The following is a 27070-nucleotide window of genomic DNA, read 5'->3' as shown; positions in this document are numbered from 1 at the left end:
GGAGTACAATCGTTTAACTTGCACGAAAGCTGATGCACTTTATATTCTGGAACAGAGGGAGTATATTGCTTCATTGGCTTTAGACCATCCAGAAATCAGGGAAAATCATGGAAGCAATCGTGTACTAAACTAAAGCTCCGAGAGCTGTCCAAGTCCAACAACACCCATCGCGGGATGCAAAAGCAAAGTGAGTTGGAGAAGGTTACGGCACACCTAATGACTTGAGAAAAGGAAACATGTTACGGTACGAAGCAACAATCCTCCACGTATATATCCATTGACTCACGGAGCAGAGAAACTTGATCGATACCAGGAACGCCTGCGTTGCAGCGTTCTCGTCTGCCATGGCTCGGAACGGGGCCGCTGCCGTTGGCCACGGCGAAGGCCTCCAACTACGGGAGACTTGGTCGAGGTGCGTCACGGAGGGCGCGACACATGATTTCAAGGTGACCAACTACCCTCTGCTTGAGGGCATGGGCACGTACATCACCTCCCGCACGTTCAGGGTCGGCGGCTACGATTGGAATATCAGGTTCTACCCGGACGGACACACCAAGGACTCTGAAAAAGCGTTAGCATTCTTGTTTTGTCTCAGCTCATTGACGAAGGATGTGAGGGCAAAGCTCACCATAACCTTGCTGGATAAGGGAGGGAAAGTGGAATTGCTGACCACCCCGGACGCGGTGGAGAGAATCTTTTCTCCGGAAAAGGTTTACTTTGGTGTTTTCATCGAGAAATCGAAGCTAAAATCGTGCCCTCGCCTACTGACAATAAGGTGCGTTCTCACCGTGATCATAGAACCACCCCCGGAGGAGTGCCCAAGGAATCTCGTCGTGGTTCCTCCGCCGGAGCGGTCCGGCCGCCTCGAGCGCACCCTTAAAGACGGGAAGGGCACCGACGTCACGTTCCTCGTGGGTGGCAGGGAGTTCAGCGCGCATACGTTCATGCTTGCTGCGCAATCGCCGATTTTCGATGCTCAGTTCTTTGGCCCGATGGCGGATAAGGACACGCAGTGCATAGAGGTTCCCGACATGGAGCCGGCCATCTTCGAGATGCTTCTTCACTTCATCTACACGGACTCGCTGCCCCCATGTAACGAGAAAGGTTACGATGCTGCTACCATGCAGCACTTGCTAGTCGCAGCACACCGGTATAGGCTGGACAGGCTTAAGGTGATGTGTGAGGAGAAGCTATCCAAAAGCATCAACGTGCAGACCGTTACAAGTACATTGGCAGTTGCAGATCAGCACTTCTGTGAGGGGCTCAAAGATGCTTGTGTGGAGTTTCTTTCTGCGCGGGGAATAGCGGGAATTGCCTTCTTAAGGTTCACACGCTGCATGGCAAAGCTGGAATCGGGGGACAAGGAGGTATCTGCCGCGGGGACGAAGTAATCTAGGACCCCCCCAAAAAAAATCATGGAATAGATTTTTATTCTTTCATCAAAATAAATCTTTATTTTCTGTTGTGGTTTGATCAATTTCTTGTCAAATGTTAATCTATTTATTTATGTACTAGTTTAATTGTAAGAATAATTCCTATTTCTTTTGCGACAATTATTATTGTTATATGGACTGATCCGATCCAAATATGATCTAGCCCATGTGAAGCACGTTCTAATTTTAGTGAGTTTTTCTTCTCTCCTTTTTTGTAATTTAGTCAGCACTACTAACGGAGAAGGTGATGTCAAAGCCCGGAAGACAGGAATCAATTGTTTCTTACAAATTAGTTTGGGCATGTTTGGTTACCTGCATCCCTACGTCTATTCTTGTCACTTTGCATATGTAGCGCTACTCAGCCTGGCTAAGTCCATATATACAGCTCAAAACCCATGTTCTGCACATAGTTCATTTGTCTGCATCCGCTCCAGCTGGCTGAGCAGCAACATAGGCAACAGTGTTTTGTTTCCTCCATGTTCTTCCCAGATGAAAGTGTTATTGTTTGGTTACATATAACACAGGTGTTGTGGTAACCTCTTCTGGCATAATATAGTCACAACATACACTGTTTCACACGATAAATCATAACCATACGTTGTCATAGTAGTACTAACAGGCGGGTTCATAACAGTACCACAAAGTCTACAAACAGGTTTTAGATAATATAGTATGAGATAACACCCTAAGCATGCTCTTCGGCATCCATGTCAAATGATTTGTTATGCGGCCCGCACTTTGCCACCACCTCAACGCCCTCGGCGTTGAAGACGATCACCTTCAAGTACGTGGGACTCACCAACTTCCAGGTAAGAAGGCACCTGATCCTGACCGCTTGAGCTACACAGAAGCCTTCCCATCCGTGATCAAGGTGAGCCTGCCGCCGATCATCTAGACGATGACCTTCTAGGTGCAGTCATTCTTCGTCCTCAACTTGAACAACTCTGGGATGGGGACGATGTGTTTGCTGAAGGCAGGGGACATTTGCAGATACTCCAATTTAGGTCCAAAGACGGTCTTGCAGAAATGTGTTTGGCCGACATTATCATGTTAATGGTCGTATTTCTTAACCCTCTTCTGGGGTTGCCGTTCTGTAGCACCAGCTTGCCCTTCTTGCCCGAGGCAATCTCCTTTCTCCTTCAAGTCAGAGGCAACCTCCTTGCCCTTCGTCTCCGAGGTGACCTCCTTGCCAGCCTTGTCGTTGCCTCCCATGACGAGCTTCTCAATCTACATTGAACATGCAGATGTGAACTAGTGCTCCAAACAAAATGTATAACACATATGAACAAGATCGTTTTGGACGACTACGACGATGGGGACGAGCACTATGCATTGGAGATGGTGGCGAGGGTTCCTCAGTTTGGCTGCTCTATAATGCCCCTTGAGGTGCATGATGACAAACCTGAATGTTCGATTTACCATCGACCTACACGCCGGTCGGCACACGCCTCCAAGCCATGCGCCTCGAACCCCGCCGCGACTATGCTATGTCCGAAGTGTCGATGAATCGATTCAAGGGTTAGTTCTAACCTTGAAATCCGTACCCGCAGTGTGTGAAAAAACTAGGATCCATAATCGGAATCGATTCAACCGGTCCCAAATCAAAGCCTAACCTTGAATTGAATGCTCAATTGACAATAAATCGAATGCGCCCACAAGAAAATCAATGCTACAGAGGACATGGAGGACATGTCGGCATTGACACGGAGGAGGGTGAAGCCGGTGCTTGCCGCTGGTGCTCACCATCCTGAGCTTGCCTCTGATGTATGCCTGCCGGTGCTCGATATGCATATCTTGGGGACACAGGCATTGAGAGTGGACAGATGGGAGAATGGGCAATGCAAGGAGGGGAGAGTGATGCGGTGGAAGAAGGGGTAGTGAGCGGTGAGGGGAGGATGAGGGGATTTACGGCCGCTTTGGGAACCAACGCGTCTTGTACCGCGTGACCCCGCGCGTGCAGTCGCAATCACCCACATAAGCCTGCTCGCATTGCTCAGACCTGGCTCTGGAGAAATAGTTGATTTGAGCATTCCTTCGGAGCCATGCGTAGAGGTGCCTTTATCACCGTGTGTTGCAGGTCCAACAGTGTTTGCACATAACCGAACTGGCCAAAAATGTAAAAGCTACATCCAGCGGTCCTGGTTGGAGTTGATGCAGATAACCAATCAAGCCCTTTGTGGATCTACTACATGATGTGTGTGTGTGAAGAAGCTTTACTGTATTATACATGAAATAAACACATACATCAAGTATCCTTTTGATTAGGCATGTCCAAGGCTGACCCTCAAACCGCCCGCATCCGTCCGGACTGAGCAGTGTGGACGCATTTTCCTATCCAACGAGGTACCCATAGGTCAAGACGTCTGTTTTTCCGCAAACCGGAGGCAAACCAGGGTCCCGCCCAAAATCACTAGACACGCAACTGCAAGTGTCGCCCCTGACTGCAACTGCATGTCTTCAACACGACTGCAACTCAATGGTGATTTGTCAGAGGGAGGGCAGTTGCATGTCTGTCACTAGGCACACAGTGTCGCCTCCGACTGCAACTGCATGTCTTCAACGCGAATGCAACTCAGTGGTGCTTTTTTTGAGGGGGTAGTTGCATTTCTGCCACTAGGCATGCAATTGCAAGAGTCATCTCTGACAGCAACTGGATGTTTTCAACGCGGCTGCAACTTAGTGATGTTTTCCGAGAGAGTGATAGTGGAGGGATGGCTGCATGTTTACCACTAGACACACAACTACAAATATCTCCTCCACTGCAAGTGCATTCTTCAACACGACTGCCACTTAGTGGTGTTTTGTCGGTGGGCTAGCGGTTTTATGTCCACCCCTCGAGTTGCAATTGCAAATGGTGCAATACGCCAACAACTAAAGAGACTGCATGTCCATCCCCCAAGCTACAACGACATAGGTTGTAGGTTGTGTTGTGTGCCTTTGACGGCTCCCGAGGGTGGTGACAACAATTTTAGTCGCATGTCTGCTTTGCATGTCCGTGATTAATGTGCAACATAACTTTCTTTTCAAACATACTGCCACTAGTTGCATATACTCCCTCCGTTCTTTGGAGAGATTCCACTATGAGCCACATACGGAGCAAAATGAAAAATCTACATTCTAAAATGTATCTATATACATCCATATATGGTTTATAATGAAATCTCTACAAAAACTTATATTAAAAAACGGAGGGAGTATGTCGGTCTGCATGTAGTTCATGTTCGCCGCCCACGTGCAATTGCATGTCCGTTGTTCATGTGCAACTTAAGTGTTTTTCTTTTTAAAAGAATATTGCCTTCCGATTGGACAGACATAGTCCGCGTGCATTTGCAGGTCGGTCGGTCATGCCCGTGTGATTATTATTATTTCCAAAAATATTTGCCAGTAGCTACATATATGTTGGCCTAACGCAATTGCATTCCGTTGGCCATGCACAATTAAAAAAAAATTCTGCTGTTTTTATTTCTTCATCTCATAAAACATTGCTTTTTAACCATACAAAATAACTTTCGAAGGAAATGATAATAAGGAAAGCAAGAGACTTATTTTTTTAGTGGTAAACCCGACTTTTATTGATTATTGTTTCGGTTTACAGGAATGACAAAGGGATCATGGGGTTCTCCCAGCCACACATGGCGTCCCTGAACTAAAGAAGTAGAAAACTTTGCTAGATTATGAGCATCTATGTTCCCTTTCCGACCATCAAAGATGAAATCACATCGAGCAAAAAGTCTCGCCTGAGCTTGGATCTCCTTGATGATATTGCTATATCTTCCTTCTGACTCCATCTTAATTTCCTCCACCACGGTCTTGCAGTCACACGCCACAACAATGTGGTCTGCATATAGATCCTAAGCCAGGGCAAGAGCCTTGCGGCAAGCTAAAGCTTCCAGCATTGGTGGGTCATTTATTTCATCAAAAACCATTGCTGAAGATCCAAGGAAAAATCCTTCATGGTTCCTTCCGATGGTAGCCGCTGCCCCTCTTCTCCCATTTCTTGAAACTCCCCCATCAACTTGAATTTTAATAGATCCAACTTCAGGCGCCCTCCATCCTTGCCCAGCAGCAAGCCTCGGACCTACATGTTGTTCATCATTTGGTGTCGCCCGCCCGGCCTGGATGGTTGCCAGTTCTGCGATAAAGTTTGTAACAAAAGAATGAGTCGCGTGTGGACTTTGGAGCTCACCCTCATGGATAGCCCTTCTTCTTGCCCACCATATCGCCCACATAGTCACCACCATCGTAACCAGCCTGTCTCGAGGTAGATGATCAAAGGCTGAGAAAAACCACACCCTGGCATTCGGCTCTGCCGACGACTGTAGGAAGTCTAGAATATTTTCATCTACCAGAGCCCACACACACCTTGCCACTGAACATTCAAACAGAGAATGTCGCCATGAATCTCTCACCCCGCAAAGCTGGCACTTGTCATCATCCGCCATTTTCTAGCATGCCTCACGTCCTCCGTTGGGATTGATAGTTTGGACAACCTCCACATGAAATGTCGAATTTTTCCCGGAACTTGAACAGACCACAAAGTCTCCCACGATTTTTCTTCCGCTTCGATATCAGAGGATCCCGATCTTCCTTCTAACCAGTCCTCCCTTCAACGCTTTGTGTCTGCGAGCATTCGATATGCAGATCTTACCGAAAACAGTTCGTTTCTTTCAAAGTTCCAAGCCCAGTGGTCGTCCATCTGCCTGGTACAAACCGGAATGGCCAAGATTGTCTGTGTGTCCGCCGCAATGAAGTTTGCATCCAAGGCTTCTCTATTCCACGCTGCATTATGTGCATCAATGAGCTCACTTACAAAAAGAGGAGGGTTGGCTGAGAGACAAGCAAAAGGTCTCATCGAAGCACTCCTTGGAATCCAGTTATCCATCCAAATTCTAGTTGTTGTACCATCTCCAATTCTCCTGATGATCCCTTGCTTAAGGACATCTCTCCCCTCCAAAATCGCTCGCATACCTATGATGGCCGGTTACCAAGTTCAGCTTCCAATATTGTATTTTGAGGATAGTACACTGCCTTCAAAATTTTCGCGCACAGTGACTCTGGTTGTTGCAGAAGTCTCCAAGATTGTCTTGCCAAGAGTGCTAGGTTGAAAAGCTCAAAATCATGGAACCCTAACCCTCCCATAAATTTTGGTGAGTCATGGCCTTCCAGGAAACCCAAGCTGGTTTCCTTTTGCCCTCTTTGCTGCCCCACCAAAACTGTCTTATCAGCTTGTTTAAATGTTCACAAAGCCCCCTTGGTAATTTGAAGCATGACATTGAGAAAACTGGCACCGCTTGTGCCACTGATTTCACCAAAACTTCCTTCCCTTGTGATGATAAACACTTTTCCATCCACCCTTTCACCTTGCTCCATAGTCTGTCTTTCAGATACTTAAAAGCCCCATTCTTTGATGTACCTATATCAGAAGGCATCCCTAGGTACTTTTCATTCAATGATTCATTGGGGACATTAAGTATGTGTTTAATCTCATCTTTGATAGTAGTTGGGCACCCCTTACTAAAAAAGATAGAAGACTTTGAAGTGTTAATTCTCTGACCTGAAGCCTGGCAATAGCTCTCCAACAGGTTTGACACCTCGTTTGCCCCTCCTCCGGTTGCTTTAAAGAATAGAAGGCTATCATCCTCGAACAACAAGTGATTAAAAGGTGGTGCCGAGGGCGCCACTTGTATCCCATCCAGTTGAGATGACTCACTTAGATTTTTCAATAGGCCTGAAAGGCCCTCCGCTGTCAATAAGAATAGGTAAGGGGAGATAGGATCTCCCTGACGAATACCTCTGCTAGGTCTGAACTCTTCCAATTTCCTTGCATCGAATAAAACCGAATAGGAAACAGATGATACCATGTTCATGAAAATGTCAATCCATCTATGAGAAAAGCCCAATTTCAACATTATTGCTCTTAAATAATCCCACTGCAATCTATCATATGCTTTCATCATATCCAATTTAAGAGCGCAGTGTCTGTGTTTAATTGCTTTGTTACGCTTCATAAAATGCAGGCACTCATAGGCTACTATGATATTATCAGTGATCAAACGCCCTGGCACAAAGGCCGACTGTTCTGCTAAAATTATCTCCGGGAGCACAGACTTCAGTTAGTTGGCGATGACCTTGGAGGCTATCTTATAAAGTACATTGCATAAACTTATCGGTCGGAACTGTGACAAGAGGGAAGGGTTTTTTACCTTCGGTATCAAGACCAGATAAGTTTGATTGATGCCCTCTGCACTCTCTTTCCCCTCCAGGATCGCTAGGACGGCCCTGGTTACTTCTTCCCCGCACACCCGCCAATGTTTTTGGAAGAAATGCGCCGGAAATCCGTCCGGACCTGGCGTTTTCGTAGGAAACATTTGATAAAGCGTTGTTTTGATCTCCTTTTCTGTGTATACCGCGTCCAAATGTGCCGGCATATCATTCGTGACCTTCACTGGAACTGAGTCCAACACTTCTTGCATATTGTTACACCCCTCGGATGTATAGAGATCCTTGTAAAACTCGGTTGTCATCACTTCCAGCTCCTCGACATCTTCCGTTACCTGTCCATCCGACCTGGTCAGGGCTGAGATTTTGTTCTTCCTCCTCCTCATTGAAGCCCTTTGCTGGAAATATTTCGTGTTACTATCTCCATAAGTGAGCCAATCAACCCGCGAGCGTTGTCTGCTTAGGATCTCTTCCCTGTGTGGTATAGCTCAACAAGCCTATCAGCTACCTTGATTTCAAGATGGCTTGGTTCAGAACGTCCAGGGACGTTTTTTAGCGTCTCTAGTTCTCTGGTAAGTTGTTTGATCTCACGCTTAACATTGCCAAATGTATGTCTATCCCAGTTGTGCAAGTTTTCGCTAAGATCCGCCAACTTGTCCCTGACTTCAACTGCCAAAAACCCCTCTGGCTTCCCTTTCCACGTTGTTTCTATAAAGGGGTATAGTTCTGGGTGTCTCTCCTGTTGGAAACGAATATTTTGGCAATGCTACACGATGTATTGATCGGTGCATAGCGCACGTATATATGGAGTACAAGGTGGGCCACAACCTCAACTATACAATGACTAGGAGGTGGGCCGGATTATACAATAGACATGTACAAACCATATATTCAACACCCCCCCGCAGTCGAAGCGTCGCCGGAGACGCAAATACTGGACCTGAACTCCTCGAAAACAGAAGTAGGTAGTCCTTTTGTCATAACATCGGCAAACTGTTGCGCCGTCGGGACGTGGAGGACCCGGATGCGCCCAAGGGTCACCTGCTCATGAACGAAGTGTATGTCGAGCTCAATGTGCTTCGTTCGTCGATCATGGACCGGGTTGGCGGAGAGGTACACGGCGGAGACGTTGTCGCAGTAGACGAGTGTGGCCTTGTGAACATCACAAAGCAACTCCTGGAGCAGCTGACGAAGCCAAGAGCATTCGGCAACGGCGTTAGCCACTGCCCGATACTTTGCCTCGGCACTCGAGCGAGAGACTGTGGGCTGTCGCTTGGAAGACCAAGAGATTAGGGACGGCCCAAGGTAGACACAGTACCCCGAAGTGGAGCGCCGTGTGTCCGGGCAGCCAGCCCAGTCCGCATCAGAGTAGGCGACGAGGTCGGTGGAGGCGGAGGCCGTCAGTGTAAGTCCCATGGACGGGGTGCCGCGTATGTAACGGAGGATACGCTTCACCAAGGTCCCATGAGAATCACGCGGAGCATGCATGTGAAGACATACCTGCTGAACGGCATACTGCAAGTCGGGGCGCGTCAGAGTGAGGTACTACAAGGCACCCACAATGGAGCGATAGAAGGCCGCGTCGGATGCGGGAGAGCCCTCCAGAGCTGAAACCTTGGCCTTGGTGTCAACAGGCGTGGGAGCAGGCTTGCAGTTAAGCATGCCGGCACGATCGAGAAGCTCATGGGCGTAACGCTGCTGGTGCAGAAAGAAGCCATCTGGCCGTCGAACCACCTCAATGCCGAGGAAGTAGTGGAGGGGCCCCAAATCCTTCAGGGCAAACTCGTCGCGAAGACGAGCAGTAAGCCGCTGGAGAAGTGTGACAGTGGATGCCGTCAGGATGATGTCGTCGACGTAGAGCAACAAGTAGGCCGTGTCAACCCCGTGATGGTACACGAAGAGGGACGCGTCGGAGCGGGTCGACGTAAATCCGAGCGTCTGCAGGAAGGCAGCGATGCGCTGGTACCAGGCCCGAGGCGCCTGCTTCAACCCGTAAAGTGAACGGGAGAGCAAGCACACATGATCCGGCTGTGTGGCGTCGACGAAGCCGGTGGGCTGCTCACAGAACACCTGCTCGGCGAGGTGGCCGTGCAAGAAGGCGTTGGAGACGTCCAACTGATGCACATGCCAAGCTCGGGAGACGGCCAGCTGAAGCACGGTGCGGATCGTGCCCGGTTTAACAAGCGGAGCAAAAGTGTCGGTGAAGTCCACGCCCGCACGTTGCCGAAAGCCTCGAACCACCCAGCGAGCTTTGTAGCGCTCGAGAGTCCCGTCTGGAAGAGTCTTAGGCCGAAATACCCACTTGCCCGTGATGATGTTGGCACGAGGCGGCCGAGGGACAAGCTGCCAGGTGCGGTTCCGTTGGAGCACATCGAACTCTTCCTGCATCGCAGCGAGCCAATGAGGGTCCCGAAGGGCGGCTCGAGCTGACGATGGGAGAGGGGACGGCTCAGAGACGGAAGCAGCAAGAAGATACTCATCGCTGGTGTACCGCGTACTCGGGTGTAAGGTACCAGCCCAAGAGCGAGTCATCGGGCGGGGCAGCGAGTCCGGGGCGACGGGCGATGACGAAGAAGAGCCCGTCGCTGCTGATGCCGCGGGTGAGGCCGCCGTGGGCGAGGCGGCCGGCTAGGCCGCCGCGGGCGATGCGGCCGCGGGCGAGGCAGCAGGCAAGGGCGCGGGGTGCGCCAAGGAGGCCCGCGCCGATGGCGGCGCGAGGGGCGTCGCAGGCGCCGGGAGGGGTGCAGCCCCTAAGGGAGCCAGCCGGGGAGGAGCTCGACCCGGGGCACGGGGGCACCCTCAAAGCCAGGAGGCGGCCCGAGAGAAGCACTCGAGCGGCCGTCGCCGGGAGCGGGCAAGGCCGCAACATCCGAAGGTACCTGCTGAAACGGAAAAACCATCTCATCAAAGTAAACGTGTCGGGAAGTGATGACCCGATGGGAGATAGGATCATAGAAGCGGTAGCCTTTGGTGTTGGGGGATAGCCAAGAAAAATGCAGGCCACGAACCATGGTGCGAGCTTATGAGGAGTAGTGGAAGCGATGCTAGGGTAGCACAAGCAACCGAAGATGCGGAGCTCGGTGTAGGAGGGTGGCGTGCCGAACAAAAGATGATGAGGAGCAAAGTTCCCGCGAGTGCGACAGGGACGGATGTTGAGGAGTAGTGATGCGGTGGCGAGCGCGTCAGGCCAGAAACGTGGTGGCACGTTGGCGTGAAAGAGGAGGGTGCGAACGCAGTCATTAAGAGTGCGGAGCACGCGCTCAGCGCGGCCATTTTGTTGCGAAGTGTACGGGCAAGTGAGACGAAAAATCGTGCCGTGTGTGGCGACAAGGTTGCGGATTGCAAGATTATCAAACTCCTTCCCGTTGTCTGTTTGCAACGCATGAATGGGGCGACCAAACTGCGTGGCGACATAGGAGTAGAAAGCGGTGAGAGTGGCAACAGAATCCGACTTTCGCCGCAACGGAAAGGTCCACACATAGTGCGAAAAATCATCAAGAATAACAAGATAATAAAGATAGCCCGTGTTACTAGCAACAGGAGAGGTCCAAACATCACTATGAATCAACTCAAATGGGTATGAAGCAACATGCGAGGAAGTGCTAAAGGGTAAACGAGTATGTTTGCCGAGACGACAAGCATGACAAGTGTGATCGTCGATCTTATTACACGTGAATGAAAAACTGCGAAGAATATGATGAAGGGTGGCAGTGTTGGGATGACCGAGACGAGCGTGCCAAAGGTCCACTCCAGCGGAAAGCGCCATGGTGCAACGACAGAGGATGTGGATGAGTGGACCGGGTAGAACTCGTCGGGGCTATCACATCGGTGGAGCACCATCCGGGTACGGGCATCCTTAACAGAAAAGCCAAACATGTCAAATTCAACGGTGACAGGATTTTCACGTGTAAGAGAACGAACAGAAACTAGATTTTTAATGATGTCAGGTGAAACAAGTACCTTAGAAAGATATAATGGAAGGGAGTTAGAAGGAAAAGCAGCATGGCAGACATGAGTGATGGGCATGGAAGAGCCGTCGCCCATGGTAATGCGAGCAGCAGTGCGAACGGGGTGAGCAGTAAGAAGGTTACCGGGGTTGGCAGCCATGTGAGTCGTGGCTCCGGTGTCCATGTACCAGTCGCCACCGCTAGTGTACTGCTGTGGCGTGGGGGCGGTGTGGAGGGCCGCTAACAGCGCGGGGTCCCGGGGCGCCGGCGGGAGAGCCGGGGCCGACGGCAGAGGCTGTGGCGGCGGCGCCGCGAAACCACCGGCCGAGGGCAAGCCATAGGCCGCCGAGGGGCCGTAGAGCGGCGCCGGCGGATACGCCCGAGGGGCCGCGTACAGAGCCTGATGAGGGGCTGGACGGGCGCCAAAGACACCGGGGACGGGGGCACGCGGTATGGGCATGGAGTATGCGTGAACCACCCCCGTCCAGGGGTTCTGGCCGGCTTGCCAGGGCGCCGGCGGGAGCGGATGCTGCGGCGGGCGCGGCGGCTCGCCGTGGGCAGCCGGCTGCTGCTTGCGGCCCCCTCGGCCGCGACGCCCGCCCCGGCGCTGCTGCTACTCGGCGGGGGGCGGCTGAGGGGCCTGCGGCAGCATGGGGTAGGGGAACCCGGGTGGCGGCGGCGCGTAGAGGGGCCCCTGGGCGGGCCGCGGCGGGGGAGCCGGAGCGGTGGGCGGCGCACCGCCGTGGGTCCCGGTTGTGAGAGCCGTATGGGTGGCCTGGGTGCGCGACATCCGCATCCTCCTCTCCTCCAGCTTCAGGTACGCGACGATCTTGGGGAAGGTCGGGTTGGTGATGAGAGGGATGTTGGAGGCGGCGTTCCCGAAGTCTTCGTTCAGGCCGGCGATGAGAGTGCTGAGGTGAAGCTCGTCGGAGACCTTCTCGCCGAGGTCACGGAGCTCGTCGACAAGCTTCTTGAGGCGCATGCAATAATCGTCCACCGACGAGTCAAGCTGCTGGCACCCAAAAAACTCGCCGTGCAAGAAAACCTTGCGTTGGAGCGCGTTGTCGGTGAAGAGGCAGTTGAGTTTGGTCCAAACGGCGTGAGCGTCATCATCGGCGGAGACCACCGTGTGGAAGAGGTCCTTCGAGATGGTGGTGTAGAACCAGCGGATGAGAGTGGCGTCGATGGACGTCCACTCATCATCGTCCTCCATGAAGCGGGAGTCCACGGAGCCGTCGATGTGATCCCGGAGATTGTACTCACGGAACACAAGGGAGAAGTACGTCTTCCAGGCATAGTAGGTGGAGGTGAGGTGATCGAGGACGACGGGAACCCGAGCGAGGATGTTGAGATCGCGGATGACGACGGGATCGGGGCCTTCGAAGGGGTTGGTGTGGCGGCTGCGGGTGGTACCGGAGGAACTGGGGGAGGCCATGGTCGAGAGGGGAGTGCGGCGGCGCGTGTGGTGGCGCGGCGGGTAGCGGGAGGCGGCGCGGCGGGTGGCGGCGCTGCGGGGTGCGGGCGGAAGCGCGAGGCGGCGGCGGCACACAGGGGGCGGCGGCGCGGCTGCGAGGAGACGCGGCGGCGGTGGCGGCCCGAAGTGGCGGCGGCGGGTGGCGGCGGCGGCGGCTGTAGTTAGGGTTTAGGATCGTAGGTATGATACCATGTTGGAAACGAATATTTTAGCAATGCTACACGATGTATTGATCGGTGCATAACGCATGTATATATGGAGTACAAGGTAGATCATAACCTCAACTATACAATAACTAGGAGGTGGACCGGACTATACAATAGACATGTACAAACCATATATTCAACATCTCCCACATAACGAAAACAGAGCATCAGCGAAGCGATATAAGAAAACAAATGGGCCGTGTCCAGCCCAACAAGTAGCGATCAGACATTAGTTGGTTGGCTAATGAAACTAGCGATGATTTCAGGGGGTGTTCGTTTATAGGGACTTAAAAGAGTTTCTTTTAGTCCCATCTAAATCAAACAGGAGGAACTTATAAAAACTTAAAATGGGTATTTTGAACTTATGAAAGAAAATCCTTAGGAAGAGTCTTTTTGAAATTTTTAGTTATAGGGACTTTTTAGTTAGGACTAAAAAAATCCTAAAATTTATGAACCAAACAGGGCCTTAGTTTGTATCAACCACAAAAGAAACTAGGGATTTCATCAATTTAATAAATACTACTCCCTCCGTAAACTAATATAAAAGCGTTTAGATTACTATTTTAGTGATCTAAACGTTTTTATATTAGTTTACAGAGGGAGTAGGACATATCAGCCGACTGAGAAGTACTCTAACAAAGAATCCGGAAGAAAGCAAAAGAAGAAAGAACTAGGACACGATTTGTATACCAAGTATGCGATAGCCGTCGCCGAAGGGAAGTATAGGCAAGCAAGGGCAGCTTTGGTACTACTTGTATCGAAAGGAACTGCATATTAGCAGGACACACGAGCGGTTAATAAGGAATTAAACATCGCGTCATTGTGCTATAAATATCCCGTGAGATTCTCCCCGCGGAGGCATCACTTTTCGCCTTCGGCATGGGCAACTTCATCCCGAGCTCCGTGCGGTCGGCCGAGACGTCGTCGAGATGCGTGACGGACAGCGTCACCGCGACGCACGACTTCGAGGTGCACAAGTACCCGCTGCTGGACGGCCTGGGCGTCGGCAAGTACGTGAGCTCCAGCACGTTCAGCGCCGGCGGCTACGACTGGTGCATCAGCTTCTATCGCGCACGGAGTCGACGAGGGATCTTATCATGGATTGGTGGTTCCGCCTCCGGAGCTGCCGGGCAAGCTCGAGCGCGCCCTCAGGGCCGGGAAAGGCGCCGACGTCGCGCTCGACGTCGGCGGCCAAGTTCATGCTCGCCGCGCGGTCGCCAGTCTTTGACGCACAGCTTTTCGGTCCGATGACGGAGAAGGACACGAAGCACATAGAGATTGGCGATGTTGAGCCGGCCATCTTCGAGATGCTCCTTCACTTCATCTACACGGATTCATTACCACCGTGCGACGACCGGCAAGGTAACGCCGCCGCCGCCATGCAATATTTGCTAGTCGCGGCAGATCTGTACGGGCTTGATAGGCTGAAGGTGATGTGCAAAGAGAAGCTATCCAGACGCATCGACGTGAAGACCGTCACAAAGTAAAATGGCACTGGCTGATCGGCACTACTGCCGGCGGCTGATGGATGCCTGCCTGGCGTTCATATCACTGCCGGGCGTAATGCGTGCCGTCGTGGGGACTGATGGGTTCAAGCACATGACGGGAAATTGCCCGCTGCTAGCATTCAAGGAGGAGCTCCATGAAAAGTAATCCAAGCCACTAATTGTGGTGTCATATGGACATCTAAATTTTCATAAGCAGTTACGTGCGAACCAAATTTAGTTGAAAATTGTGCCTATCTAGATGTGCTTTAGCAAAACTGCTTAAATAATGTTGATTTTTGTGTTAGTGTTGTTGTGAAAACTAGAGATGATACCCCGCACTGTGGGAATTGGCAGCAGTTATTTCAAAATATTTGGGTTGTATAAAATATTGGTGCTTGGATTAATAATATGAAAACCAAAACTAAAATACATACAACTTACAGTATTGTATTTGGTTATTGTATAATTGTAGAATATTTACTGAATATAACTAACATGCATAATGAATGTTTAAGGTGGGTCTTTCCAATGCAGGGTGATATGCCAACTATTTAGGTATACAAGATACGTGTCTAACATTTCATCCACTGAACTATAATGTGTCACTGGGAGCTCATTTGATCAATGGTTGAGAAAATATACACATGATATTTAAAAGAATTACATAAACCGGTAACCGTACTCAACGCACACCCCGCCACAACTGTCCGACAACTAGGCCGGCCCATATAATGCGATTGGTGTATGTTTTTTTTAGCTTTCTGGGCTGCTTTCGGAAGCTTCCCGCCGAATCTTGAAGGTTCAGATCATGTGGCTGAGAGATTATATGTGACTTTATTAATTTCTGTCTAGATGAAAAAATAGCAAATCTATTGTTACGACCTACAACATGGAATCCAACTGAATCACGACGAATTTCAAAAAAAAAAAAAAAAACTGAATCACGACGACCCTGGGCTATATATACGTGTATCTATATCCCGTGATATCCGGAGGAGAGGTATTCCATTAGTTGACCGATACCGTCTTCGCTCGTTTGCCATGGCTCACAACTCGACCTCTCCAGCAAGTCACGTCGAGTTACCGGAGACGTCGTCGAGATGCGTGACGGAGAGCAGGACGCACAACTTGGAGGTGGCCGGTTACTAGCTCGACGGCATGGGCGTCGGCAAGTACATTAAATCGAGCAGATTCAGCGTCGGGGGCTACGACTGGTGCATCAGATTCTACCCAGATGGAGAGAACGTGAACGATGCCGGCAACGCATCGTGCTTTCTGTTCTGCGTGAGCCAGAAGGAGGTGAGAGTGATGTTCACCCTCAACATGCTGGAGAAACATAGCGCCGTACAGGTAACCAACCACCGTACGCTAGAGCATACCATCTGTCCGCCACATTATAATTATGGCCTCCCTTATTTCGTCGAGAAATCGAGGCTAAAATCGTCGGCCCTCGCCAACAATGGCTACGTGACGATAAGGTGCGCCCTCACTGTGATCAAAGAGCCGCCCGCGGAGCCGGAGTGCGAGGAGAATCGTGTCGTGGTTCCGCCGCAGGAGCTGCCCGGAGACCTCGGGCGCGCCCTCAAAGACGGGAACGGCGCAGATGTTGTCATCGATGTCGGCGGCAGGCTGTTCAGCGCCCACAAGTTCATGCTCGCTGCTCGGTCCCCGGTCTTCAAGGCTCAGCTCTTTGGCCCGATGATGAAGAAGAATACACGGCGCATCGTGGTCGTCGGCATGGAGGCTGCCATCTTCAGGATGCTTCTCGAGTTCATATGCACGGATTTGCTGCCAACATGGGAAGGGGAAGGTTATGGTGCCGCCGTGATGCAACATTTGCTCGTCGCAGCAGATCAGTACGGGCTAAACAGGCTCAAACTGATGTGCGAAGAGAAGCTGTGCGAAATCATCGATGTGGAGACTGTCACAACCACATTGGCACTAGCGGAACAGCACAACTGCGAAGTGCTCAAGAAGGCATGCCTGAAGTTTATGTCGTCGCAGAAAGTGATGGACGCCGTCGGGGAGACCGATGGGTTCAAACACCTGATGGCAAGTTGCCCACTGCTGAATTTGAAGAAGAATCTCGGAGACAAGATAGGTGTCACGAAGAAGTCAAGATAGAACGAAATTTCCTTGTTGATGGATTTTAATATTTTGAAAAGCATAGAACACATATTTTATGACTTGGGAGCAATGGAATTTTCTTTAGAAAATTACTATTTGCATCGGTTGCTTCTGATCATATGGTAATTTTGGTATTACTTTTATTGTGAAAATAACACCTAGTATTGGTTTATTGTGAACCAACAAATTTGAATAGCTAGCAATCTAAGATATCTCATACTTGTAGCCTCTCGCTCTCGTTGATGAGCTCACAGAGACAAGAATTTTGGCGCAGCTTAATGTGTTGTTGCTTTTCTGTTTCTTCTCTCTTTTATTTCCTTGACTAAAGCAAAATAGACCGTGGCGCTCCCACTCTTGTCAGATCGTGCCATCCACAACTGAGCACGCACCCACGGTAGCCTACAAACTTGACACAGCCCACACGGCCCGTGTCCTGTGGCGTTTCTATAGAAGAACAGCATGCCGCTCGTGCTCTTCCGGTTGTGGAGTTTTCTGGCAAGGTTGGAATCGTAGCATCAACTAGCCTGGTGGAGGTGTTTCACCATCCCAGTGCTCGCCGGTGGGCTCCTCCATTAACCGGTTGACATAGGTGGTCTTTCATTCAGCTATGGATTTTTAAAAGCAGCTGTGGAAAGTCTGCTGTGGCAAAACAATTATAAAAAATCTGCTGTGAAAAAGCTGTAGGCCATTTGGCAAACCAGCTGTATGAGCTGTGGCTGTGAAGATAAATGTCTAAAATACCCCTAAGAGCTAAGAGATTGGTTGCACGGTGTTTAATGATAATAACAACATTACATACTGATTTAGAGCACTAGTAAAATATAATTAAATAATTATCCAACTATATACCATGATCAACTTTATATTTTCGACATGGTGATAGCATTTTTTATAAGGATCATCATAGCACAGATATAGAAATAGTACACTAGTTATTACAGAATGAACTAGCAACTGAATCCCCTCAAAAAAAAACTAGCAATTGAACCCAAATATTTCATCATTGATCAATACATCAGTACATTACAACCCGTTTTGGTCTGGATTTTGGTGGAATCAGCTGCGCGGGCCGGCCCGTTTGGTTAGGATTCGGCCGTGACGTAGCGGAATCTGGTCAGAAAATCTAAACCAAAAAGGGCCATAGCCGACGATGAACGTGATGTCCGACCGTGTGCGCATGAGGTAGCGCGGGCATACGACATTTTAGCGGCGGGCCTGAGCTCGTGGCACTACTGACCTTTGATAGTGCAGTAAGAGCATGTCTAGTAGAACCCTCAAACCCTTAAAGCAGTTTTAAGAGTTGAGAAGTGCCAGTTTTTGGCATTTTTAAGGATTAAAAAATAGGGGCAAAGACTAGAACTCTCAAACCCAACCCTTAAACTGCTTTAAGGGTTGGGTTTGAGGGTTCTAGTCTTTGCCTCAACCCCAACCTTTAAATCTATCATTTGACATCTCACAATTTATAACTACAAGAACACAATCAACCTCTAAAAAACTACCAAATGAGAATCATTGATGCATGGTTTAATAGTTTACATCACAAAATCATCATCTTCCCTCTCTCATCGGCACCATCACCAAAAAGTTGCACCTCGGCGCCATCTCCTAGACCACATGCGGGCTCCATCAAGCATCTCCATAGGCGCCGGTGGAGTCGTCCACACCGCCATCGCCACAACTACTCATCAGAGTGTCACCTCTAAAAGTAGAGGACACACCACGGAACATCCTCTTCCTCTCCGCGACGTCCTCCTTGTAGTCCTTCCACCATTGCAATTGGTCTTCATCCATGTCCTTCTTGGACATCATCATGTGCTCCTTCTCTTCCACCATGAGTTCTTTCCATACCTTTGCCTGTTTGAGCTTGATCATCCTCTCCTCCAAGTCGGCCTTGCGCTTTTCTTCTTCATGCTTTGCTTCAACTTGTGCAAGCTTGACCTCTTTCTTCTTCTCGGTGATAAGAAGCTTCGTCTCCAATGTCTTCGTTGTCAATTCCTCTCTTGCCTTCATCATGTGCTCCATCTTCTCTCGTAGGCTTGACGCCTCTCCTTACATCTTCACCCTTAGCTTGCCCTTCTTGGTTCCCTCGGGCTTGCCCAAGTTCCTCTCCTCCTCATCTTCACTATCATCCATCCTAAGCATTGCCGACTTCTTGGGTGCGGTCTCTTGATCCCTCAACTTTCACTTGTCAAAGGTTTGAAGAATTGCCCAAGCATGCTTAAATGGGAATGGCTTTCCCTTGGAAGCGGCCATCTCCTTGTACCTCATGCCAGCAATTATCTCCTATCAACCACACATAATCACATAAGAACCCACCAATAGCATAGTACACACACATAATCAAAATAGTGAAGAGATATTTACTCACATAGTCACTCTCCACGGTTCCACTAGGTGGTGCATCCCTCACTTGGTCCATGGCCGCACTCCAACGAGCACAAGCAGGCTTCATCAACTCCCACCAGCCTTGAAGCGACCGGTAAGTGCGAGAGATGAACCCACTATTCTTCGGCTTGATCCTAAAATAGTTGTCCTCGATCCCTTGCCAATACCGTTTACCGGTTTGATCGGTGCCGGTGTTTGCATCCATCCCCACAGCTGCCCAAGCATGAATCAAGAGGATATCTTCCGCCTCGGTGTAGTTTGTCGACCGCGCGTGTGGGCGGGAAGCGGCGGTGAATGCCTCCTCCCCTATCTCGGCCACCTCCTCCTCATCATCCCCTTCATCCTCCTCATCTTCCTCCAAGTCGTCACCAACCCTAAAGGGTTCTAGAGGCAGAGCCCCGAGGTCCACCTCCGCGTCTTGGAGGAGATCCATGAATGAGGATGGGGTTGCCATTTCCTCGAACACCTCGTGCGCGGTGGGAGGAGGTTCGGCGACGGCAGCGAGTGGGGCCGCGGGCTTCTTCCGTGGCTTCTTCACGGTCGAGGACGAGCCGGCGACCTTGGAGGAAGCCCCTCGCGGCCCACGGGAGGCCGCCTTCGGCCGGCTCTTCTTGGGGGCGGGCGCGGCGGCGGGGGCGGGGACGGGGGCCGGGGCGGGCGCCGGGGAGGCGGGAGGAGGCGGTGCGAGGCCCACCCGCCGCCGCTTGGCCCCGACATGGGTCGCCGCCACCACGTCGGCCACGGTCGGGTGCCGGGCGGGTGCGGGTGCGGGGGCGGGGCCCGAGTCGGGAGGGGCGGGCGCGGCGGCGGACAGGGCAGGCGCGGCGGCGGGCGGGGCGCGGCGGCGGTGGAGGCCTCCATGGCTGGCGCGGGGCGAGGCGGCGGGAGGAGCCGGGGAGGCGGGGATGAAATTTCCCTCCTGCGTGACAGGAAAGAGGGGTGCGGGTTGGGGGGAGTTTTTCCTCCCAACCCTCACTTCTACAGGTTGGGAAATAGTTTGAGGGTTGGACCTCTAAATTTTTTTACGGGTTTGAAGGTTTAGAGATTCTAGTCTATGGCTTTTTTGGGCGAAAACTGTAAAAAACAATTATTTTTAAAGGTTTGAGTGTTTGAGGGCTCTACTAAACTTGCTCTAAGCAAGTCGTCCGCCTGTGCCTAGGGCAGTGTCGTTAACCGCGATGCCGAGCCCGTACTCCGTGTACGAGTGTGTGTTAGCGCAATTCCGAGAACACGGCAGAATAAGCATCGCCTTGTCACCGTTGTTCTTGGCCGCCACCCTGGTGAAGCAACACGAGCCGGGGAGGCCTCATGGTTTGCTTGTTCGTTTGTCTTGCTCTTAATTAGATCATTGTAAGTATTAGTAAGTATGCACGTGCAACACACGTTTCGACTAATATTATAATCATATATGATAATTGTAAAAATAATCCGTTATTCATAAATATAATATGTGTTTGAATATTTTAATATAAACTACATACGGATTGCAATAAGTGAACAAACATAATAAAATATGTCTATATACATCCGATTCATAAAACACAGTTTAAAAACCAGTATCTAGATAAAGAGGAAACAAAAAAAAACAGAAGAATAATTAAACTTTGTACGTGCCTTTATCCTTTTCTTCTCGTATCTATGAAGTTCACATGCAGTTCTCCTCCATGGTTTAAAAAAACGCAGAGAAATGACTAAATAACTCATGAAAGCCCAGAACTCGTCCAACATGATCTTCTCAGAGTACATAAAAGGATGCCTACACTAATAAAAAACAGGGCTTTGGTTCGGGCATGGCAAGCCCATTAGTCCCGGTTCAGTCACGAATCGGGACCCATCGGGGCATTCATCCCGGTTCGTGAGCCCAGTGGGCCGGCCAGGGCCTCGTGGGCATTGGTCCCGGTTCGTATGGACCCATTTGTCCCGGTCCGAGGCACGAACCGGGTCCAATGGGCCTCGCTCCTGGCCCACAATCATTGGTCCCGGTTCTTGTCTTGAACCGGGACAGAAGGTTGGGCTTTAGTCCCGGTTCCAGTCACGAACCGGGACAAATGAGTTGCCTATATATACCCCATCGCCACAGCAGAGGACTCCACAGTGCTCTATTTTTTCTGGCCGTCGAGGGGAGGGCATTTGGGTGCTCTAGCTCACCTCCTATGCACATGAGGTGTTCGATGAAATGTCTGAGCCACACTAGTTAATCTTTCTCCTCTCGAAACTCGACCTCCGAGCTCCATTTTCCCTGAGATTTGTCTAGGTTTAGCAGTCCGTCACGTCCCGTCCCCGTCTTCACCGCCGTTGATCTCCCGCGCCGATCTCGTCGCCGGCACCACCGTGGTGAGCCTCTTGTTCTTATCATCTTTCTGAAAGAAAAAAAATTCTTACTTCAGATAGATACTTGTCTAATTTTCTTACTTTTATTATTCCTTGTTATTATATAGTGCAATGGTTTTGGTATCCGTCCCCGTCGGCCCTCGTCCTGTCTATGATTCGAATGTGGTATATATTATCTTTTTATAACTATTTGGTTCATTTATTGTTTATGATAATTATGCCGACCAACGTGACATAGATTTTATTTATCTAGGACGTGGTTGAACCGAAAATTCCAACCGACCCTATTGTCGAGAGGTTAAATTTAGTTGAAGAAGAAAACAATTACTTGAAGGAAAAAATTTAAAAAACCGAGGAGAAGATGATATTGGAGTTGCATGTTGCCGATGTTGTCGATGATCACAAGATCAAGATGTTGGGGATCGTAGCAGAAATTCAAAATTTTCTACGCATCACCAAGATCAATCTATGGAGTAATTTAGTAACGAGGGGAAGGAGAGTGCATCTACATACCCTTGTAGATCGCTAAGTAGAAGCGTTCAAGTGAACGGGGTTGATGGAGTCGTACTCATCATGATCCAAATCACCGATGATCCTAGCGCCGAACGGACGGCACCTCCGCGTTCAACACACGTACGGTTGGGAGACGTCTCCTCCTTCTTGATCCAGCAAGGTGAGAGGAGAAGTTGAGGGAAAACTCCGACAGCACGATGGCGTGGTGGTGATGGAGCTCGTGGTTCTCCGGCAGGGCTTCGCCAAGCACTACAGAGGAGGATGAGGTGTTTGGAGGAGGAAGAGGGCTGCGCCAGGGGAAGGGTGTGGCTGCCCTCTCTCTCCCTCACTATATATAGGGGGAAGGGAGGAGGGGGAGGCGCCCTAGGGATCCCTAGGGGAGGGGCGGCGGCCACAGGGGAAACCCTAGATGTGTTTGGGTGCCCCCACCCCCTAGGAAACTTGCCCCCAAGCCGGGAGGGGCGGCTGCCCTAGGGGTGGCGCCCCCACCTCTCCTGGTTACGTGACATGGGGTGGGATGGGCACTCAGCCCCTTAGTGGGCTGATGTGCCCTCTCCCCTTGGCCCATAAGGCCCCCCAACGCTTGCCGGGGCCTCCGAAACCCCTTTCGGACACGCTGGTCATCACCTGGTACACCCGGAATAATTCCGGACTCCAATACCCTTCGTCCAATATACCGATCTTCACCTCCAGACCATTCCGGAGCTCCTCGTCATGTCCGGGATCTCATCCGAGACTCCGAACAACCTTCGGTAGCCACATACTATTTCCCATAACAACTCTAGCGTCACCGAACCTTAAGTGTGTAGACCCTACGGGTTCGGGAACCATGCAGACATGACCGAGACAACTCTCCGGCCAATAACCAACAGCGGGATCTGGATACCCATGTTGGCTCCCACATGTTCCACGATGATCTCATTGGATGAACCACGATGTCGAGGATTCAATCAATCCCGTATACAATTCCCTTTGTCCAGCGGTATTGTACTTGCCCGAGATTCGATCGTCGGTATCCGATACCTTGTTCAATCTCGTTACCGGCAAGTCTCTTTACTCGTTCTGTAACACATCATCCCGTGATCAACTCCTTGGTCACATTGTGCACATTATGATGATGTCCTACCGAGTGGGCCCAGAGATACCTCTCCGTTTACACGGAGTGACAAATCACAGTCTCGATTCGTGCCAACCCAACAGACACTTTCGGAGATACCTATAGTGAACCTTTATAGCCACCTAGTTACGTTGTGACGTTTGGTACACCCAAAGCATTCCTACGGTATCCGGGAGTTGCACAATCTCATGGTCTAAGGAAATGATACTTGACATTAGAAAAGCTTTAGCATACGAACTACACTATCTATGTGCTAGGCTTAGGATTGGGTCTTGTCCATCACATCATTCTCCTAATGATGTGATCCCGTTATCAACGACATCCAATGTCCATGGTCAGGAAACCGTAACCATCTATTGATCAACGAGCTAGTCAACTAGAGGCTTACTAGGGACATGGTGTTGTCTATGTATCCACACATGTATCTGAGTTTCCTATCAATACAATTCTAGCATGGATAATAAACGATTATCATGAACAAGGAAATATAATAATAACCAATTTATTATTGCCTCTAGGGCATATTTCCAATAGTCTCCCACTTGCACTAGAGTCAATAATCTAGTTCACATCACCATGTGATTAACAATCACAGGTCACATCGCCAGGTGACCAACATCCAAAGAGTTTACTAGAGTCACTAATCTAGTTCACATAACTATGTGATTAATATTCAATGAGTTCTGGGTTTGATCATGTTATGCTTGTGAGAGAGGTTGTAGTCAACGGGTCTTGCCATATTCAGATCCCTATGTATTTCACAAAACTTTATATCGTAGATGCTGCTACCACGTTCCACTTGGAGCTATTCCAAATTGTTGCTCCATTATACGTATCCGGTATCTCTACTCAGAGCTATCCGGATAGGTGTTAAGCTTGCATCGACGTAACTCTTTATGTTGAACTCTTCATCACCTCCATAACCGAGAAACATTTCCTTATTCCTCCAAGGATAATTTTGACCGCTATCTGGTGATCTACTCCTAGATCACCTTTGTACCCTCTTGCCAGACATGTGGCAAGGTACACATCAGGTGCGGTACTCAGCATGGCATACCGTATAGAGCCTATGACAAGAGCATAGGGGACGACCTTCGTCCTTCCTCTTTCTTCTGCCGTGGTCAAGCTTTGAGTCTTACTCAACTTCACACCTTACAACTCAGGTAAGAACCCCTTCTTTGACTGATCTATTTTGAACTCCTTCAAAAACATGTCAAGGTGTGCATTCTTTGAAAGTATCATCAGGCGTTTTGATCTATCTCTATAGATCTTGATGCCCAATATGTAAGCAGCTTTATCCAGGTCTTCCTCTGAAAAACACTCTTCAAACAACCATTTATGCTTTCCAGAAATTCTACATTATTTCGGATCAACAATATGTTATCCACATATACTTATCAGAAATGTTGTAGTGCTCCCACTCACTTTCTTGTAAATACAAGTTTCTAGCAAACATTGTATAAACCTAAAAGCTTTGATCACTCCATCAAAACATATATTCTGATTCCGAGATGCTTGCTCTAGTCCTTAGAAGGATTGCTAGAGCCAGCATACCTTTTAGCATCCATAGGATCGACAAAACCTTTTATTGTATCACATACAACTTTTCTTATGAAAACTGGTAAGAAAACTTCTTTTGACATCCATCTGTAAGATTTCATAATCGAAAAATACAGCTAATGCTAACATGATTCCGACGGACTTAAGCATCGCTACGGGTGAGAAATTCTCATCGGAGTCAACTCCTTGAACTTGTGAAAAAAACTCTTTCCCACAAGTCGAGCTTCATAGACGGTAACATTACCGCCCACGTTCGTCTTCTTCTTAAAGATCCATTTATCTCAATGGCTTGCCGATCAACGGGCAAGTCCACCAAAGTCCATACTTTGTTCTGATACATGGATCCTATCTTGGATTTCATGGCTTCTAACCATTTGTCGGAATACGGGCCCACCATCGCTTCTCCATAGCTCGTAGGTTCATTGTTGTCTAACAACATGATATCTAAGACATGATTACCATACCACTCAGGAGTAGTACATATCCTTGTCGACCTACGAGGTTCGATAGCAACTTGATCTGAAGCTTCATGATCACTATCATTAACTTCCTCTTCAACCGACATAGGCGCCACAGAAACATCTTTCTGTGTTGCACCACTTTCTGGTTGAAGTAGAGGTTCAACAACCTCATCAAATTCTATCTTCCTCCCACTCAATTCTTTCGAGAGAAACTCCTTCTCGAGAAAGGACCCGTTCTTAGCAACAAACAATTTGCCCTCGGGTCTGAGATAGAAGGTGTACCCAACTGTCACCTTTGGGTATCCTATGAAGATGTGTTTGTCCGCTTTGGGTTCGAGCTTCTCCGGCTGAAGCCTTAAGCATCGCAGCCCCAAACATTAAGAAATGACAACTTTGGTTTCTTGCCAAACCAATGTTTATATGACGTCGTCTCAACGGACTTAGATGGTGTCCTATCTAAAGTGAACGCAGCTGTCTCTAATGCATAACCTCAAAATAATAGCGGTAGATCGGTAAGAGACATCATAGATCGCACCATATTTCATAAGGTTCGATTACGACGTCCGGACACACCATTACCCTATGGTGTTCTAGGTGGCTTCAATTGTGAAATAATTCCACAATGTCTTAAGTGTTTACCAAACTCATAACTCAGAAATTCTCATTGATCAGTTCATAGGAATTTGATCTTCTTGTTATGATGATTCTTAACTTCACTCTTAAATCGCTTGAACTTTTCAAACGTTTTAGACTTGTGCTTCATTAAGTAAATATACCTATATCTACTCAAATCATCAGTGAAGATGAGAAAATAGTGATATCCACCGCACGCTTCAATTCTCATTGGATCACACGCATCAGCATGTATGATTTCCAACAAGTCACTTGCCCGTTTCATTGTACCCGGGGTCTTAGTCATCCTGCCCATGAGGCATGGCTCGCATGTGTCAAGTTATTCAAAATCAAGTGACTCCAAACATCCATCGACATGGAGTTTCTTCATGCATCTTACGCCAATATGACCTAAGCAGCAGTGCCACGAGAAAGTGGTACTATCATTATTAACTCTACATCTTTTGGCGTGAACATGTGTATTACCACGACTGAGATTCAATGAACCATTCACATAGGGTGCATGACCATGAAAGGTATCATTCATGTAAACAGAATAACCATTATTCTCTAACTTAAATGAATGACCGTATTGCAATGAACATGATCTAATCATATTCATGCTCAACGTAGACACCTGATAACATTTATCTAGGTTCAATACTAATCCCGAAGGCAGATGGAGCGTGCGATGGTGATCTCATCAACTTTGGAAACACTTCCAACACACATCGTCACCTCGCCCTTAGCCAGTCTCCGTTTAGTCCATAGCTTTTGTTTCAAGTCACCAATAATAGCAACTGAACTGGTATCCAATACCCAGGTGCTACCAGGAGTACTACTGAGGTACACATTAATAACACGTATATACTTTGAGGTTGCCAGCCTTCTTATCTACCATGCATTTGGGGTAATTCCGCTACCAGTGACCGTTCCGCTTACAATAGAAGCATTTAGTCCCGGGTTTGGGTTCAACCTTGGGTTCCTTCACTGGAGCGGCAACTGGTTTGCCATCCATGAAGTTTCCCTTCTAGCCCTTGCCCTTCTTGAAACCAGTGGTCTTTTCAAACCATCAACACTTGATGCTCCTTCTTGATTTCTACCTTTTGCGGTCTTAAGCACCACGAACAGCTCCGGGATCAACTCCATCCCTTGCATGTCATAGTTCATCACGAAGATCTAGTAGCTTAGTGATAGT

General features: G+C 49.2%; 2 protein-coding genes and 3 pseudogenes across 2 annotated transcripts; 3 read left to right on the top strand and 2 right to left on the bottom strand.

Moving 5' to 3' along the window:
* Positions 1-344: 344 nt before the first annotated feature.
* LOC125537937 (BTB/POZ and MATH domain-containing protein 1-like) lies at positions 345-1501 on the top strand. The gene has a single exon (XM_087540164.1). It carries the CDS (start codon positions 345-347, stop codon positions 1389-1391), a length of 1047 nt encoding a protein of 348 aa, XP_087396290.1. The 3' UTR covers positions 1392-1501.
* Positions 1502-12212: 10711 nt separating this feature from the next.
* Positions 12213-13034, bottom strand: LOC147986826 (uncharacterized). Its single transcript, XM_087542169.1, has one exon. It carries the CDS (start codon positions 13032-13034, stop codon positions 12213-12215), a length of 822 nt encoding a protein of 273 aa, XP_087398295.1.
* Positions 13035-14158: 1124 nt separating this feature from the next.
* On the top strand, positions 14159-14932 carry LOC125537936 (BTB/POZ and MATH domain-containing protein 1-like; annotated as a pseudogene).
* Positions 14933-15807: 875 nt separating this feature from the next.
* Positions 15808-16890, top strand: LOC125537935 (BTB/POZ and MATH domain-containing protein 2 pseudogene; annotated as a pseudogene).
* Positions 16891-18519: 1629 nt separating this feature from the next.
* Positions 18520-19711, bottom strand: LOC147986825 (uncharacterized; annotated as a pseudogene).
* Between the last annotated feature and the right edge of the window lie 7359 nt (positions 19712-27070).

This window comes from Triticum urartu, chromosome 2A (genome assembly GCF_056163025.1).
Source record: "Triticum urartu cultivar PI428250 chromosome 2A, HENAU_Tu73, whole genome shotgun sequence".
NCBI classification, from domain to species: domain Eukaryota; kingdom Viridiplantae; phylum Streptophyta; class Magnoliopsida; order Poales; family Poaceae; genus Triticum; species Triticum urartu.
Note: the sequence above shows the minus strand (reverse complement) of the source record. Positions and strands in the feature narration are given on the sequence as shown.

Bases quoted from the DNA above. Each gene is read 5' to 3' on its own strand.
- LOC125537937 (XM_087540164.1), top strand. From the start codon at position 345: ATGGCTCGGAACGGGGCCGCTGCCGTTGGCCACGGCGAAGGCCTCCAA.
- LOC147986826 (XM_087542169.1), bottom strand. From the start codon at position 13,034: ATGGCCTCCCCCAGTTCCTCCGGTACCACCCGCAGCCGCCACACCAAC.